The sequence below is a fragment of the Ambystoma mexicanum genome, chromosome 12 (assembly GCF_040938575.1).
Source record: "Ambystoma mexicanum isolate Mex_15411 chromosome 12, UKY_AmexF1_1, whole genome shotgun sequence".
Classification (NCBI taxonomy): Eukaryota; Metazoa; Chordata; class Amphibia; order Caudata; family Ambystomatidae; genus Ambystoma; species Ambystoma mexicanum.
In genome coordinates this window covers 176,878,846-176,895,079 of record NC_090936.1, presented here as the reverse complement: position 1 = coordinate 176,895,079, position 16,234 = coordinate 176,878,846, and the positions used below count along the sequence as shown (strand labels likewise).

At 46.0% G+C, this 16,234-nt stretch overlaps 1 protein-coding gene across 2 annotated transcripts in view; it reads right to left on the bottom strand.

Moving 5' to 3' along the window:
- The window catches only part of RIC8B (RIC8 guanine nucleotide exchange factor B), an 867,363-nt gene that overhangs the window by 484,385 nt on the left and 366,744 nt on the right, over positions 1-16,234 (bottom strand). For both annotated transcript variants that reach the window (XM_069628263.1, XM_069628262.1), the window contains one exon: positions 46-140. In XM_069628263.1, coding sequence (XP_069484364.1) covers positions 46-140 — 95 coding nt within the window. The remainder of the gene's footprint in view (positions 1-45; positions 141-16,234) is intronic.

Here is a 16,234-nt window from a genome sequence, read left to right as displayed (position 1 = left end):
AAGAAAAGCAAGCAGTGGTCCTTGAAGAATGGCCATCATACCAACCTGTGCAACTCTTCTGTTTTGTCCTCAGATGGGCCCTTGGTTAATAAACAGTGGCGAAGTATAGCAGCCATGTAACGGAATTGATGAGCCTCACTCTATGAAGAAAGAAGGAAATTCATTTTGAAGATTTTACACAACATTTAAAGTTTAAACATACATTAAAAAACAGCTTATATTTGTAAAGGTTTTTGGAATTACCAACTGGGCTTTCTGCCCCATCTCACTTCCTTCCATTGCTTAGTCTTTGTGATCAAATTATGTCACTGGGACCCATTGACAAGGGGATGCAGTAACAGTTTTGACATTCTTATATGGCCTTGGATCCTAACATTCAGATTTAACGCAAGTGGCTTCTCATAATATAGCTTCATACGCTAACCTTTTTTTGTGTCTTACCTCCAAAGCTTTAATTAGGAAATTGCCAAATTTCATTCTAAATCCCTCAAAGATGTTTTGACAGTTCATGCAGGGTAACCTTCTTTGTCTGCATGACCACACACAAGAACCTTACTGACCAGAGACCCTAGCGTACTCCTAGTCCATAGTTTGCTTTAGATGAGATTGGAGTATGATGCAGAGCTGCATTCTAGAGATTAGGAAATATGACTCTGCATGTGCGACCACACCGCTTGCAGAGTACGGAGGGCCTCACTTGTGCTCTATGCCTCAATCACGTATCCATTCATTAGCCCAATTTAGGTAAGGGGACTATGGGCATTGAAGTCCCTACGATGGGCAGCTGGTTTTACTCCTATGTCCCTTTACTTTTCCTGCAGAACGTGAGATATTAACAAACACCCTAGTCCTAGGATGATGGCTTACACAAAATAAACTCTTTAGAATGAATTGAAAACAGCAAACCTTAACTGAAAATGTTGTTTAGGACCGCTTCTGCGTTTCCCTCATCCCAGGTAGCCCCAAGATTAGGTAATTATTTGCCTGGCAAGTCGATTTCAGGTGTTAATAAGGGGCTGCATAAGAATTGTTGGTCAGGTTCTGTATAGCCAGTATTCAAATAATTTTGAACAGTTTTGCTCATTTTCAGTTTCACAGTTATTGCACTGGTATATAGCTCTGTATTGTATTTCTGAAACCCCTTTCCAATTTCATCAGGGTACCCAATAGGTTCATCTTTTCTTTCCTAATAGGGAGAATGTATGCATGAATTAGTATGATTTAAAGGAGATAATTTTATGATGTTTTATATTCCCTTCTCCTTTTTGTATCGACAACTGTCATAACATTTTAATATTATGTATAATGTATTGAATGAGAATTTGTTTTAATGTTTGTACAAAAGTTTATATGAACTATATACACAATAAATAAAAAAATGTTTTTAAAAATAGGGAGAATGCCGTATTTTATTTCATTATACTGTGAAGCTCATAGCTGGCTCATTGTTTTTGCTTTGTCTAACACTTGTGTGACAGGATAGTTTTCTGCATGGTCTTAAGCTTTAGGGTTTCATTAAGTTGGTACAGGCAATTAAAATGTGCATACAGATTTTGTCTGAAGTATTTTCTTATCAATTGGGCATGGCTTTATGGGTGTTGTCACAGCTGATTTTCTTTTCAATATTATGTTTTTCTTTAGATTAATGAACAGAGTTACTTGTAATTTGACCTTTTAAATAGGCTTTAAAAAGATCCCACAGTATGTTGGCAGAGGCAGTGTATTTATTACAAATACATTGTCAGTTTGATTTTTTTGTTGAACTCGAATTATAATTTGCATTGAATGTTCACCTTTGTATTTTAGATTTATTCTTTCTAGATTGCTTCAAAAAGTAGTACTTCGCATAACAAGACTAGGATCTAAAATTAGCAGTGGGAGAAGATCTGATTTGCTTACATATATAGATATATATTGCTCTGAGAAAGAAAGAACAAATCAATAGGAGAGTAGTTTTTTTTTTATAGAAAAAAGAATCTGCATCTCCCAATATCAGGGGTAAATCACCTCTGAATGGATCAGAGCATGTGTATGTATGAGATTTACCAAGTATGTCTAGACTTTAGTCATATGACCCACAGGAAGCTAGTTATCCAATCTCCTATCAGGATGACAGCAACATTAAAGTTCCCAGCCAAAATCTCTGCAGAATCTCATAAACAGTCTCTAAATTAAGGTCAGTATACATTGCAGAGGGATTGCTGTTTAGGGCTTAAGATAAATGTAACAGCATAAATATGGGTGCCATTTATGGCAGTAACTAAGTTCCACTTACCTGTTCAATCTGCTTAACTTTAGATAAACCTTTTATTTTTAGTGTATATGAAACATCTTCTCTTACAGATTTATTTTAGTATGATATGATAGTTTATTTATATAGAGCCTATACACAATATGTTTCAAATCGCTTCAAAGTGATATAGTAGATTCCCAAAGATTCTGTCCTCAGTGAAGAGTTGTAGATCCAATGTCCACAAGGGGGGCGCATGTACCAATTACAAAAGACACGCTGTGGCGCTGGGTACATGCAGTTGGTGACATCACGGTGTAGGCAGAAAACACATAGTTGTGTACCACCCGCGCAAGAGAATTAATGTCAGAGGACAAGTGTTGTAGCACCCATGTTGGAGTAGGTAGGAGGGCAGAAAGATGTGTTTTTTGTTAGTATATAGATTGGGCTATGCTAGATAGAGCTGTTGGTCTTTTTAGGAGTAATATGTGAGCACTAGAGCGGCCATCCTTTTGTAGGCCCATGGTAGAAGATGCTTTTTCAGCCAGCACATAATAAACGGCTGCAGGCTTTGATTAGTGTGGTCTATTTTTGCAAAGTGAACGGAAAAGTTAGAGCAGCAAGGTCAGGATGGCACGCTCTGCCAAGCCACGTCAAGGGGGCGTGGCTTGCCACAATGCCACATTGAGTACCTGATCCGAGCTCCTGAGGCTGATCCAGCACTTGATCCTCTGTGCCTGCACTCAATAAAGATCTTTGCCAGAAAGGGTGTCGTAGGTACTGGAACACACTCAGGCTAAATCCAGAGCATATTAGTAGTCTCAGTCGGCTGAAATCCGGCAAATTTTGGGACCGCTACCAAGACCGCGGCCGTGACTGTACTGTCACTGTACTGTACTGTACCTGTACTGTCACACCGGCAGAGGTGGGGAAAGACCTGGTGTAGCTGAGGGGCTGCGCTCCTCCGTGCTGCGCCTGCAGGATCCTGCTCCTGCAATCGTCCAGTTGCTTGATGCGGCACATGTGGTACATTGGAGATCTTTTGCTCCGAGCCTTTCACGGTAAGGACTGTGTTGGGAAGCGGTGCAGAGCTGGAGTGAGGAGCAGGGACCTCAGATGGTGACTGCGGCCAATTACTGCAGTCGAAGCTGCAACTCACATGTAGTGCGATCACGGATTGCCACGGCGCTGCTCCTGCCCGTGTGTGTGAAAATGGTGAACCATGTACAGATCCTGTGGCATTATGGGCTCGGTGTGACTCTGAGGAAAGGTGGCGAGACCCCAGGTGCCATCTGATATAACTGCCAGATCAGCTAAACGGCACTGCACCTGCATTGTCCTTTTAGGGCTCCCAGGAGCTGAGAGAGAGAGAGTGCCACAGACGTTGCCCATCCTCTGCGCCATGAACTACTGCAACACTAGCAAAGAATAGGGCCCTCGGTTTGGAAGCTAGAAGTAATTGGGGAAGTGTGTGTGTTGTACACCAGGTAATCCTTGCACAAAACAGTGGACATTAGAGGTGATAGAGCATGATTACACTATTTACACGCTAACACTGACCCCTCTTGCAAATGCTTGACACATTGCTAGTTTGAAATAAAGGAGGCCGACAGCCTGCCTTAGATACAGGCCACTACCATGGAGTAACACCTGCTGCGAAGCACTGGGAGCTTTGTCCTCCTGGGGCGGCGTACACCCCTTGCTACCATTGGGAATGAGTCAGCCAGCAGTTAATCTTTGGCGTCCCTGCTGCCCCATGCTGTGACATCTTAATATAAAAAAGACACTTGGGCACCCTCTGATTGGGACTGCGTGGCAGGTAGGAAACGCACTTACTTGATGGAGTCTGGCGATCCCACTACGCAAATAGAAAAAGGCTTAGAGAAATAGTGGGCTGCTACCCCTATGGAGCCAGTGACCATTAGCGACTGGTGCCAAATAGTATGCTGCTGTCTAAGGTGAAAACCACCCAGAAGAAAACCATTATGGATTCCTTTGCCCCTAGCGTAGCCCAGAGAGCCACCCCCTCTGGAACTGGCTGGCAGATCGCAAGTGGACAGTGACCCACACTCATCGGGTCAGGAAGACAAGGTTTTGGCAGCAATTGCGGCACTGCGCATCTCCATAGAATAGAAGATTGACAAAATCAAGATTGATGTGAACCGCCTCAGACAGGACGTAGAGTCGCTGTCTACTAAGTGGCAGACAATGAGGCTCAGACCTGGACCACGAAGGTCACCACGGAGACCCTCGAAGCGACAGTTGAAGAATGGGTACACAAGAACAGGGCACTGGAGCAGCATGCAGAGGATGCTGAGGGTAGATTGTTACTGCACAATGTTAGAATAATGGGGCTTGGTGAAGGCGAGGAAGGGCCTGACCCAACATCCTATATTGGAAATCTACTGCTACAGGAAATCAGGCTGGGGAAATTATCCCAAGGATTCACGATAGAAAGAGCTCACAGGCCACTGGTCCACCGGTCCACCTTCGGGTGCACCACCTCACCTTTTAATGCCCGGATCCTTAAATTCTGAGATAGAGAGACAATACTAAAGTGCTCCAGAGAGGGGGGCACAATGGAGCATGGATTGTCGGTGCTGGCTATCTACCCAGACTACACATCGCTTGTATAAAAGATGAGGAACAGGTTTGTCCCAACCAAAGAGACTCTGCAGCTTGGGCCTCAAGTACATGTTGGTATACCCAGCTAAACCTAAGGTGCTTTATAAGGGCATGTCACTGTTCTTTGAACATCCCACCCAGGCTAACCAATGGGTGGATGAGAGTGGTCTAGAGCCGGGCCCAGAGTCGGAGATGGGGAAACAAGGAGACGCTTGACCTGGGCCTTGCTTACCTGTTGAGTGGGCGCATGGATCACCCATGAATCTAATCTTAGCTGCATAAGTGAGCACATGGTACTACATCACTGCAGACTAAAATGCCTCAGGAGGGATGCACATACCCTTCAGAGGGAACTTAGTTCATACTACCAAGGCACGGGTGGCCCACGACCCTCGGGCAAAGGTACCAATGGGGGACCCTGCTTTGACAGGTTCTCCCATACTCGGGGACCTCTGGAGCATGGTTATTATTTTGGAGGCGGCAGGCTTGAACAGTGTCTCACTACGGAGCCATATGTTTCACTCAACTGTTCTGGTTTATGATTGTTCTAGTTTACTGCTGGTGGCCTTGGGCACTGGTATGGCAGGGACAGATGACTGTGGGCGCTTACTATGTTTGAGGGTTGCATGCGATCGGCTGAGAGAGATGGGCATCAATACTGACTGGAGTACACTGGCTGTTGGTGGGAGCGTGCCAGTATTGCCAGTCCACGTGGAAGATGACTACGCTTAGGATCGCCTCAAGCAACGTAGGGGTGTGTCCTCTCATTTGAGACGGCTTAGGATTTCCTCCTATTTGCGAAGGAGACGGATCCCTATATAGCCTTGCTACAGGAAACATCTCTTGGGGAAAGACCTTACTAAAATAATTCCCAAATAGGGGGGAGTGGGATATGGTTCCTCATTCTCAAGATAGGCTAGGGGTGTCCTGGTATGGAATGCTGTGTCAGTGCAGTACAAGTTGCTTAATGTAGACCTGATGCCCAGGGTCGGCTGGTAATTGTATGTTGATTCATTGAACACAGGGCGATCTGTAATATTAATTCTTACGCCTCAAACCATAACGCGTCTTCTTTCTTCTGTTCTTATATACGTCAGAAGCCCACTATGTATTTGGGGGATGGGGCAACTTTAATTGTACAATGAACCCTGCATTAGACAGATCTGATCGCAGATATACACAACCTTCCAGCAAGGCCAGGACCTTAAACACTATACTACTGGACCTCTCCCTGGTAGACATATAGCGGACACTCAACGGGGACATGGAATGCTATTCTTCCTCTTCCCCGCCACAAAGTCCACACTAGGATTGACTACCTACTCACTGGGAAGGAAAGCGTGATTGAATTCATAGATGCTGTCTATGCTGGCAGCATCATATCTGACCATTCCCCATTGCTAGTAACCTAGGCACTAATGGGTCCGCCTGCCCCAATGCCAACCTGGCGTATACCTGTGAACGCCCTCTCAGACGATGCGTTTCAGAGTCATCTGGAGGAGGTAATACGTGAGTTCATAGATGTTAATATTGGTAGTATAGACAACTGGGGTACGATCTGAGAGACCCTTAAGGTGGTGATGATGGGCGAGTCTATTGCAAAGGTGGGGGGACTTGGGAGAACTTTGACACCGGAACTTGGTAGAGTGGAAGACAAAATATTGAAACTCGAGGAAGAGAGTGGTGACGACGGTCCGGATGAGACAGCCGTGTTGCCCTTGCGTGTAGTGTGTACTGAAACTTGGGAACGTCTTCGGAAATTTCACTATGGCACTTATTTGTATAAAATCACAGGGAGGGAGATAAGGCAGTACGGTTATTGCCATGGTTATGTAAAAACAAGAGACCCAGACACGCGATTACTGAAATTAGGGATGAATGTGGTGAAATTTGGAGTTCCCAGTCCGCAATCAATGATGTCTTTAGTAGGTACTACCAGGCGTTGTATGGCATGGATGGACTGGTGAATGCTAAGGAGGACTGTTATACTCTAGCACAGAGTGACTTAACCGAAATTGACAGCGGACCAGGCCGCTGCTCTGGAGGTGCTGATAACTGAAGAGGAGTTACGAATGTTATTGCATCCTTGAAAACTGGTAGGACCCCAGGTGGAGACGGATTACCGTCAGAGTTTTATAAGACCCATAGTGATGCTCTGGTACAGGTAATCCTCCAGGTAATGGAAGAAGCATACAAGACGGGTTGTTTGCCTAATAGCATGCGTGAGTCCACGATAGTCCAGTCCTCAAACCTTGGAAGCCCGACTGTTTGTGCAACTCCTATAGGCCATTGCCGATGTTAAATCAGGATATTAAAACATTGATGACGTCGTTGGTTGGTCAGCTAAAGCAAGTTATTGGCTCCCCGATACACCCTGAGCAGACGGGCTTTGACCCCCCACAGAAAAACCTCATTGAATCTGCAGAGGCTTCAATATGTTATTGACAGTTCCCAGTCACACGATGCCCCATACGCGATTGTTTCATTGGATGCCATCAAGGCTTTTGACTCTGTGCATTGGCATTGGATGCACGCAGTGCTGACTAGTTTTGGAATAGGTGACAGATTCTCTTGGTGGATAAACCAATATACTCTGAGTAGGTTGCTAGGGTACACACCGGTAAAGATATCTGTCTCCTGGAAAATACACAGAGGCACCAGACAGGGCTGTCCTCTGTCGCCGATGTTATACATTCTGGCGCTCGAACCATTAGCGATATTCCTTTGGTCTGAATTGTTCAGACGCAGGGATATTGGTGGATGGTACGCATCATTTGATCTCACTCTACGCGGATGACTGTCTTTTATACGTACATGATCCTGCACATAACCTCCCGGGGATATTAGTTGTATTGGATAGTTTTTCGGTACTTACTAGCATCTCATTCAGCAAGGAAAAGTCTTGTATCTTCCCATTGGCTAGACTACGTACCTGTGACCCAGAGGATCTCCCAGCATTGAGTATTAAGTGCAAAACTCTAAAATTTCAATATTTGGGGGTCAATATATGGCACAAACCTGACCACATGCATGAGAGTAATACTGCTTGCTCAGTGAAGGGGATCACTGCATATATAATATTCTGGAGTCGATTGCCACTCTCGCTGATGGGGAGGGTTGTGTTAGTTAAAATGGTGTTGCGACCCAATCAATTGTATTTTTTTTTTACTAATGTCTTGTACTTTATCCAAGGTGCATTCTTTAAGTCTTTGGATTCTCTCGTGAATTAATTCCTTTGTGCAGGGAAGAGACACAGAATTGCCCTGTCCACGCTTCGATTGAGATATGAAGACGGCAGGGTATAATTGCTGTGGTCCGAGTTGTATTACCTGGCTGCACAGGCGCAATACCTGGCTAAATGGCTTTCAGATGAAATGACACTTGATACTACACTGACGCATGGGGCCTTGACGCAGATCCTTCTAAAGGAGGCCTTGTGTATTGCGGATAGCTGCTTCCTGAGTAAACCGGCCCTGTTACTAGGCATTAAATTAACAAAAACTTCAGGGTGAGAGGTCACATAGTTCCAACATTATAGCAAATATAACAGTCACTTCTTACTGCATTATTCTTCACAAAATGTATTTAATGACATCTGGATAATATTGGTGGGGATAGAGCACCCAGAGATGTTTAGAAAAAACAATACATATAGGTATTATCCAGTAAGACAGGCTGGATCTCAATGCAATGACAACAACAGATAACTGCTACTATTGGTTGATCATTTCAATTGTGCAGTCAAGAATAATGCAGTAAGAAGTGACTGTTATATTTGCTATAATGTTGGAACTATGTGACCTCTCAGCCTGAAGTTAATTTAAGTATACCCACCTGGGTTTTTCAGGGCTCTGCCAGGTGCCCTAATCTTCAATCCTGTTACTAGGCAGACAGATCTGGAATAGGATAAGAAGGGTTCTCAACCTGGGACATGTATTCTCATCCAACATGCCTCTATTGGCTTACACATGCAGCGACAAGGGTGATTTGTCCTTGTTCAGGAGATGGGAGGGAATGGGCCCTGCCACCTGGGGGGGATATCTTTACAAAGGGAGTGTTCTGTGACTTGTCTTGAGTAAGGGACAATTCTTCAGACATATGAGGATTGCTAAATTTGCTAAGACGCAATGGCCTACCTATATGGCCTGAGGAGCCTAAATGTGATAATACATTGTCTGTCCTCTAAAATCTGGATGACGTTGGAAACCAGTGACACGTATATACCATTGTCTGATTGCGAGTGTCAGAGTTGCACAAGTTAAAGCTGCATGGGAAGCAGAGCTATTATGTAGATTTGATGATAAACAGTGGGACACAGCACTAATGTTCTCTAAAAAAAAAGTCTCCAGGAATGCACACATTTGTCTATTACAGTGGAATGTTTTATACAGGACATAGATGACCCCGAATAGGGTTGCACGCTTCAATAAGCAGGCGACCCCGAGTTGCCCATGGTGTGCTGGTGAACTGACGGACTTCAAACATGTTCTGGCAATGCCCGCAAGTGAGCTCTTTTAGGCACTAAATCGAATAGGGCCTGGTGAATACAGGGGTGGGCAGATCAAAGTTGACTCCTGTGGAAGGTCTACTTTGCATATATCACCGATCGGAAAAACCTTGACATTTAGTCAAACTCATGGACATGGCCTCTATACTAGCTGGGTGTGGAATTGCCATGTCCTGGAAAGCTATGCACAGGCCCCAGCTATGTCGCATGGTGGAGGGAGTTGTTGAAGTGGTCCACTGCGGAAACAGCGGAATGGTACAGAGTTTTGAAGAGGAGCATGAATGAGCCAACTACGAATTTAGAAGCATGGCGGGCCCTCTTACAGGCAATATTTTGCAGTCTGATGATAAATCCCCTTCAGGAGCTGGAACTGCCTCTGCGCTGGTAAATGATGTCCTTACAAGTTGACATTTGGTGGAACCTGTACGGTTTGCAATATCTTTATTTAAGTACCCCTTGAACATGTCACCCTGTGATCCTTGTTTATCATGTGCTTGATGCCTACATGTGAAGATTTGCCTTTGCTACCTATGTAACCCTGCAGTTTGCCCTCTTTTTGGGTTGTGCGTTTGTTTATTCTTTTTAGTTAGAAGTTTATTTGGTTTCCTTTTTCTTTGGTGTTCGTTTCCGGAAATCAACATTTAAAAAAAAAAAAAGAGGTCAAATTGGACAGAATTGCGGTCTCTTCACATAGGATTGGAATTCAAAAGTTGAAAACGAGGGCTTTTCATAAAGCTTTGGATGACGATAGTGATGTGCTCATACTCTCTTGAATGTCTCAGAACAGAAAGCAGGCTACAAGGTCAACTACAGACAGGAAACTTTGGCCCATGGCCAGACTGATGAGAGATGGACTAATTGGGAAAGTGGGGAGTAGCGCAAGCACCTGGGTTTCGGTTGACTTACGTGCTGCTAGCCAAGCCTAAAGTCCAAGGTTCGGGGCCAACCAATCACTGGGTCTATGGGGCAACCTGCTATACAATGTTGCATAGATCAATCCGCTGCCATTTTGTCCACTATAATCAGTATTATACGTATTTAGAGGTAGTTTGAGGCGTGTCTTACAGATAAGAGACAGCCAATGGTGTACCAACCCCTATGTATTCTATAAGTAGATATGTTCCCCTAACGTATGCCTCCCGTCAAAAGGTTTTAGTTTGCCACGTAGGATGACATCATAGATGACGCATATTGGGGTATAAGACTTCTGTGTAATCAAGTTTGTGTGCGAGTGTGCAAGCATCAGTCCAATGTCTCCTGGTTTTGACCTGCTTTATTAACGGAGAATAAAGTAGTACTTTGCCACATGCTTTGAGTCTGTCCGGTTATTTGGTCTGAGATCTTGATTGGTAATTCCATCTACCACAAGAGCCGCTTGAAGGTGCTAGACAGTCCCCTGGAGTAATCTGATTGAGCGCCAGCACTTAAGGAAGGGTCTCCTTAAATTACCTTAAAAAGTGCTCTAAGCTCTAGCTCCTTAAATCCTCATAGAACTTTGCTACCCCTTTATCTCCTCAGCGAGCTGTTGGTGGGGGGAGCGAGATGGGATCAGGGTGCCCCTCCCTTATATCCCCCACTTCACAACCGGGCAGTCTGAGGTACTGTTCAACGTCACTTGTTTTTCTTCCTATTTACCTTTCTCTCTTTTTGGGCGATGGCCCCAAAAACTGTCCCTCCCCAGTCTAACACACATAAGGTGAGAAAAAGAGCAGGAATTAGTAAATCTGTTTCATCACTCACCATTACTAAGGGGAGCAATTTGCCCCGCACGACCCAATCCACCATCAGATGGGCCCTTAGAAGCCAGCAAGGTCAGCAGGGAGTAAACCAACATGCAACAATGCCCTCCAACTGCTCAGGTTTTGGCAATGGCAGTAACACCGAGTCCATAACCCCTCGTGGGGGTTAGAGGGCTGAGGTCGGGTCCTCTCTCATGGGGGAAGTGACCAATTCCCTAAGTGATTTAGAAGCCCATTCACTGGTGGACTGGAGCAGTGTCATTGACATTCCTGCCGCATCTTACACTAAGGCTGTAACTGTCGCCACACCCCCTTTATGCGATCTCCTCTCCTCTGATAAAATAATAATCAAAGCTCTGGTGCGCTCCCATAGACCGCCTCTATATGGAGAATTGCCTTCTACCTTTGGAAGCAGGGCCGCTCTGTGATCTTGGTGACGATTCCAGCAAGGGTTTTGAAGTGGCCAGGGAGAATTGTGTAAGACATGCAGACAACGAATTTGAATCTCAGGGGAGAGCGGCGGGAGTCCGCCCCTATTAGGATTGCAGATCCTCATCTACAGCAGGCAACTGTGTCTAATGCTGCTTTCCAAACTATACTGGAAATAAGTAGCATTATTATGGGCCCGCAAAGTGTTCTACCGACAACTACCACTAATATATTACCGGGGTCAACTCCATCAATTGAACCCCAGATTTGCAATGCTGCAGCTAACTTAAGCAGTCACAATATGGTATCCCCCCCAACTCTTTAGGGGGGGGCTCAATAATTTCAAGAGTGGCACCAGAGGCACATACAAGGTCTAAGTGGAGTCGACAGCTCCTTAGGTTCCCGACAAGTCCCTCAAGTTTGTGATGAGTTAAGACAAGAAGGTGAAGAGAATGTATGGAATAGTCTGAATAACTTCACCCCAAATATACAAGCCCAGCATCTTAACTTCTCCTTACTCATGCCAATATGCGGTCCCTGTTTAACCTGCAAGCCCAGACATTGCAAATCGGGAGAAAAAGCAACAGGTGGAAGCTTGATTCAGTCAACTGATGTCCACCTTTTCATCTATTAAAGAAGAACTAACTGACCTAAGTACCGCTTTCATACAGAATGAGCAGCAAAATGAGCAGCGCTTTGATAAGTGTTTGAATGCCATTATCCATATGGCTGAAGGCTGATGTTGCTCTGCGCCGGTAGCCGTTGAAGCCTCTGTCAAGATGAAGAGAACTTATGTCGGCTGCCAAATGAGGAGATGCAAGGGTACCATTTGCCACGGTAAGCAACAAATCTCTCAGGAAGAGAGCCTTCCACTCAGAGGGGTCATCACTAAAGTTCTTCTGGGCACAACTACTGGGCTGAACACACCCCTTCGACTGCCTCTGAAGTCTGCAGCAGCTGTGGGGCACACTGTGGGCTCAGTTGCCCCTGCACACAGGACAGGAGGTTGCTGGCTTTGAGTAAACCGGCACTGGCCTGTGATAGTCGGTCAGCCAATGACCGGGTGGTCAGACCGGGTTTGCCCTATTAGCGGTTTGAGACCCAATTCTCACTTGCATTCAACCTCTGCTGCCCCATCAGCATTCAGGGAGGAGGAGAGGATAGCTGACACAGAACCTTTGAAACAAGCTTTGACACTCTCCTCCTAGATGGTTACAAGATAGTCTTCGCACCCAGATCCACCCCGCCCAGAGGGGGTGTAGCCCTGATCTTTCCCGAGTGGATTCCTGTCACTATCATTCCCAATCAAATTTACTCCTCTTTTGAATGCCTTGTCCGCAGGCTCTCAATCTGCCCTCTTACTGTTGCTACTCTCTACCGGCCCCCTGGGCAAATCTCTTCTTTTCTTTCTGAGTGGGCTGACCTCTCCTCCTCCCTCCGAACCTCTACCACTCAACTCCTCCTCCTTGGTGACCTCAACATCCACCTCGATTCCCCCTGTCCCTCATCTCTGCTCTTTCGCATCCTTTGTGATTCCCTCTCCCTCTCTATCCTCTCCTCTGGCCCGACGCACTCTGCAGGACACACACTTGATGTCCTGATCTCCTCTGGCCTCCCACTCTCTATCCCTCTGACCACTCCTCTCTCCTGGAGTGACCATTGCCTTCTCTCATCTCATACTCTCTTCCCCCAAGCCAAGCACATCCCAACACTGCCACCTACCTTCTTGGACATCCGACCTCTGAAGCGTGTGTCAGTTGAGGCTTTCGCTGCTACCTTCTCTCCTCCTCTCCTCCTCTGGCTGACTCACACCCGGACACAACCCTGTCCATTCTCTGCTCCTCCATTTCTGATACTCTTGATGCTTGTGCCCCTGTCATGAGGATCCGCTTGAAGTCCAAAGCCAGGGGTAATTACTGGTATGACTCCGACCTAGCTACACTTAAACATAAGTGTAGGGCGGCTGAGAGGGAATGGAGGGCTTCTTGTTCATCCTCTGACAAACTGGCCTGTCGCCTGCTCCAAAGGCAATGTTGACTCTCTGTCCGCACCAAGAAGAGAGTCCACATTCAAGCCTGTGTCTCTGTGGCATCTAATAACTCGGCTGAACTCTAAAATATGCAAGGAGCTTAACCCTCCTGCAGTCTCTACCCCTCCTCTTACCTCCCAAGCTCTCTGCAATGACCTTGCCTCTCACTTTATCTCAAAATCCCAGGACATCTTGTCCACCCTCTCCTCCCCACACCCTCATATTCCCCCTCAGTTTGCGCTTGCTAACCCCCCCTTTAACCATCCCCGTCCCTCCTTCTCTTCCTTTCCTCTCTTCTCCCCTGTTGAGGTCACTAGACTAGTCCAATCTATGAAAGCCTCGTCAAAACAGGTTCATCACTGTTCCTCTAAAACCATCAAGGACCATATTGACTGCCTCGCTCCGGCCCTTGCCGATTTTTGCAACCATTCCTTTGCTTCAGGATCCTTCCCCTCCTCTCTAAAACACTCCCTTGTGCATCCTCTTCTCAAGAAACCCACAGCTGATCCTTTCTGTCTGGCAAACTATCGCCCAATCTCCATTACTCCCTTTCTGGGCAAACGCCTGGAAAAGCTCGCCATCTCTCAGCTTAATCTTCATTCTGATTCTGTTGGCTGTCTCCATGACCACCAGTCTGGTTTCAGAGCAGCCAGAAGCACGGATACTGCTCTCCTGAACATCCGTGAAGATCTGCTCTCCAACCTTGACTAACATTCCCTCTGTCCTCATCCTACTCTATCTCTCTTCTGCCTTCGACACAGTCAACCATACCGTCCTGCTCAACCGTCTCCGTGAGAACCTGGGTATCACTGATCAGGCTCTGGCCTGGATGACCTCTTTCCTCGCTGATCGACCCTCCCAGGTACAACTGGGGTCCTTCCTATCCTCTATCTTCCTCTCTACCTGTCGTGTTCCACAGGGGTCTAACCTCTCGCCCTGGCTTTTCAACCAATACCTGGCAACTCTGGCTCACTGCATTGCCACTCTAAGCTCAAATTTCCAGTGCTACGCTGACGACAACTCATTTTCAGGCTGCCCTCGGCCACCTCCTCTCTCTCATCGCTGATTGCCTAACTGTCATTCAAGATTGGTGTGCCACCAATGATCTTTGTCTGAATGCCAGCAAGACAGAGATCCTCCTCACTGGCAACCCTTCTTCATCCTTTCCCCTCTCTCTGGCCAGCCTCAATTGGCCCTCCTCCTATCCCCACCTGTGAGGCTAAGAACCTCGGGGTCATCTTTGACTCCACACTTTGCTTCTCTGCCCACATCTCTGAGGTCTCTAAAAAGTCAAACTTCCTATTGCACCTCCTCAGAGGCACTCTTCCTTTCCTCTCCTTCCCCCAGAAGCTCACTGTCTCCCAAACTCTGGTTCCCTCTAGCTTGGACTATTCTAACAGCCTCTTTTTAAATCTACCTGCCTCTACTCTTTGCCCTATGCAACTAATCCAGAACCGGACTGCGAGACTTGTCCTTGGCATCAAGCCCTGGGAACGTATCTCTCCATTGGCTCCCAGTGGATGTAAGGATTACATTTAAAACCCTCTGCATTGTCCACAAGACTTTCTGGGGCCTGGGTCCAAAATACCTTCATCTATCCCTTTGCGAATACTTCCCCTCTCAAGCTCTTCACTCCACCACCTCCAACTCCCTCAGGGTCAGTCATTTCTCAAAGAAACGAGCCGGGGGTAGATCTCCGTCTTTGGCCGGGGCCTTCACCTGGAACAGCTCCCTGCCACTTTAAAACTTGAGGAGAACCATCTCCGGTTCTGGAAGCACCTCAAGACCTTCCTCTTTGCATCTGCCTTTGCTCCCCCTCTCCCTTGCTGATCTACTCTCTCTTGGCACTGTGCATCTGGCCACCCTGCGTCCCCTTGGCCCAGTTACCTGCTCACCCTGCCACCCTTCTGCACTGCCTCCTGGCCACCCCTTGCGCTGGGGACTGTATCTGTACCCATACAGTCCCCCATTTTCTTCTTTTTACGCACTCAGACTTAACCAGTTCTGCTGCCGTAAACGCAGCACTTGCCACTTGCTGGCTGCACTACCCCTGTTTATTGCTCCATTATATATTTTATTTGTATTTATTATTATTTATTGTTTATCCTCTGCTCTGCACTTTCCACTCTCCCCCTTCCATGCACTTTTCCCCTTTTCCCTTTCCCATGCACTTGCACGATCTCAATGTCACTGTGCCTAGTAAGATCGTTTTGTTCTCCCTGTTCCCCTCCCTTGCCACGCTCTGAAACACTTGTGTACGAGCGCGATAAAAATAAAATATATCATATCATAACTTATCAGACAGACATCTTAGCCTCTTGGAGAAAACAGAATATCTGTTGCTTTAAAGGTCTCTTTCACAGTAACAAGAATTTGTAAAAGAGAACCTTAATTAAGGATTTGAGAGACATTTTGGGCATGTCTGATATATCTTAAGGTTTTTACAGTGACAAGAACTTTATCCAATTGTATGTTCTGTGGGGGATGTAATGTACATTTTAGTTTTTCTAATCTATATTTTCGTACTTAAGTTTTAAATTGTATAAATGCCCTTTCAAATAGAGGAATTGAAGTGTATCAAGATTCCAAACACTACCTGCCATTTACATGACACCTGGCATTCACCCATTCTATCACTCAATGAGGCTGCCTTAAATAACAGCGAGGAGAGGCAA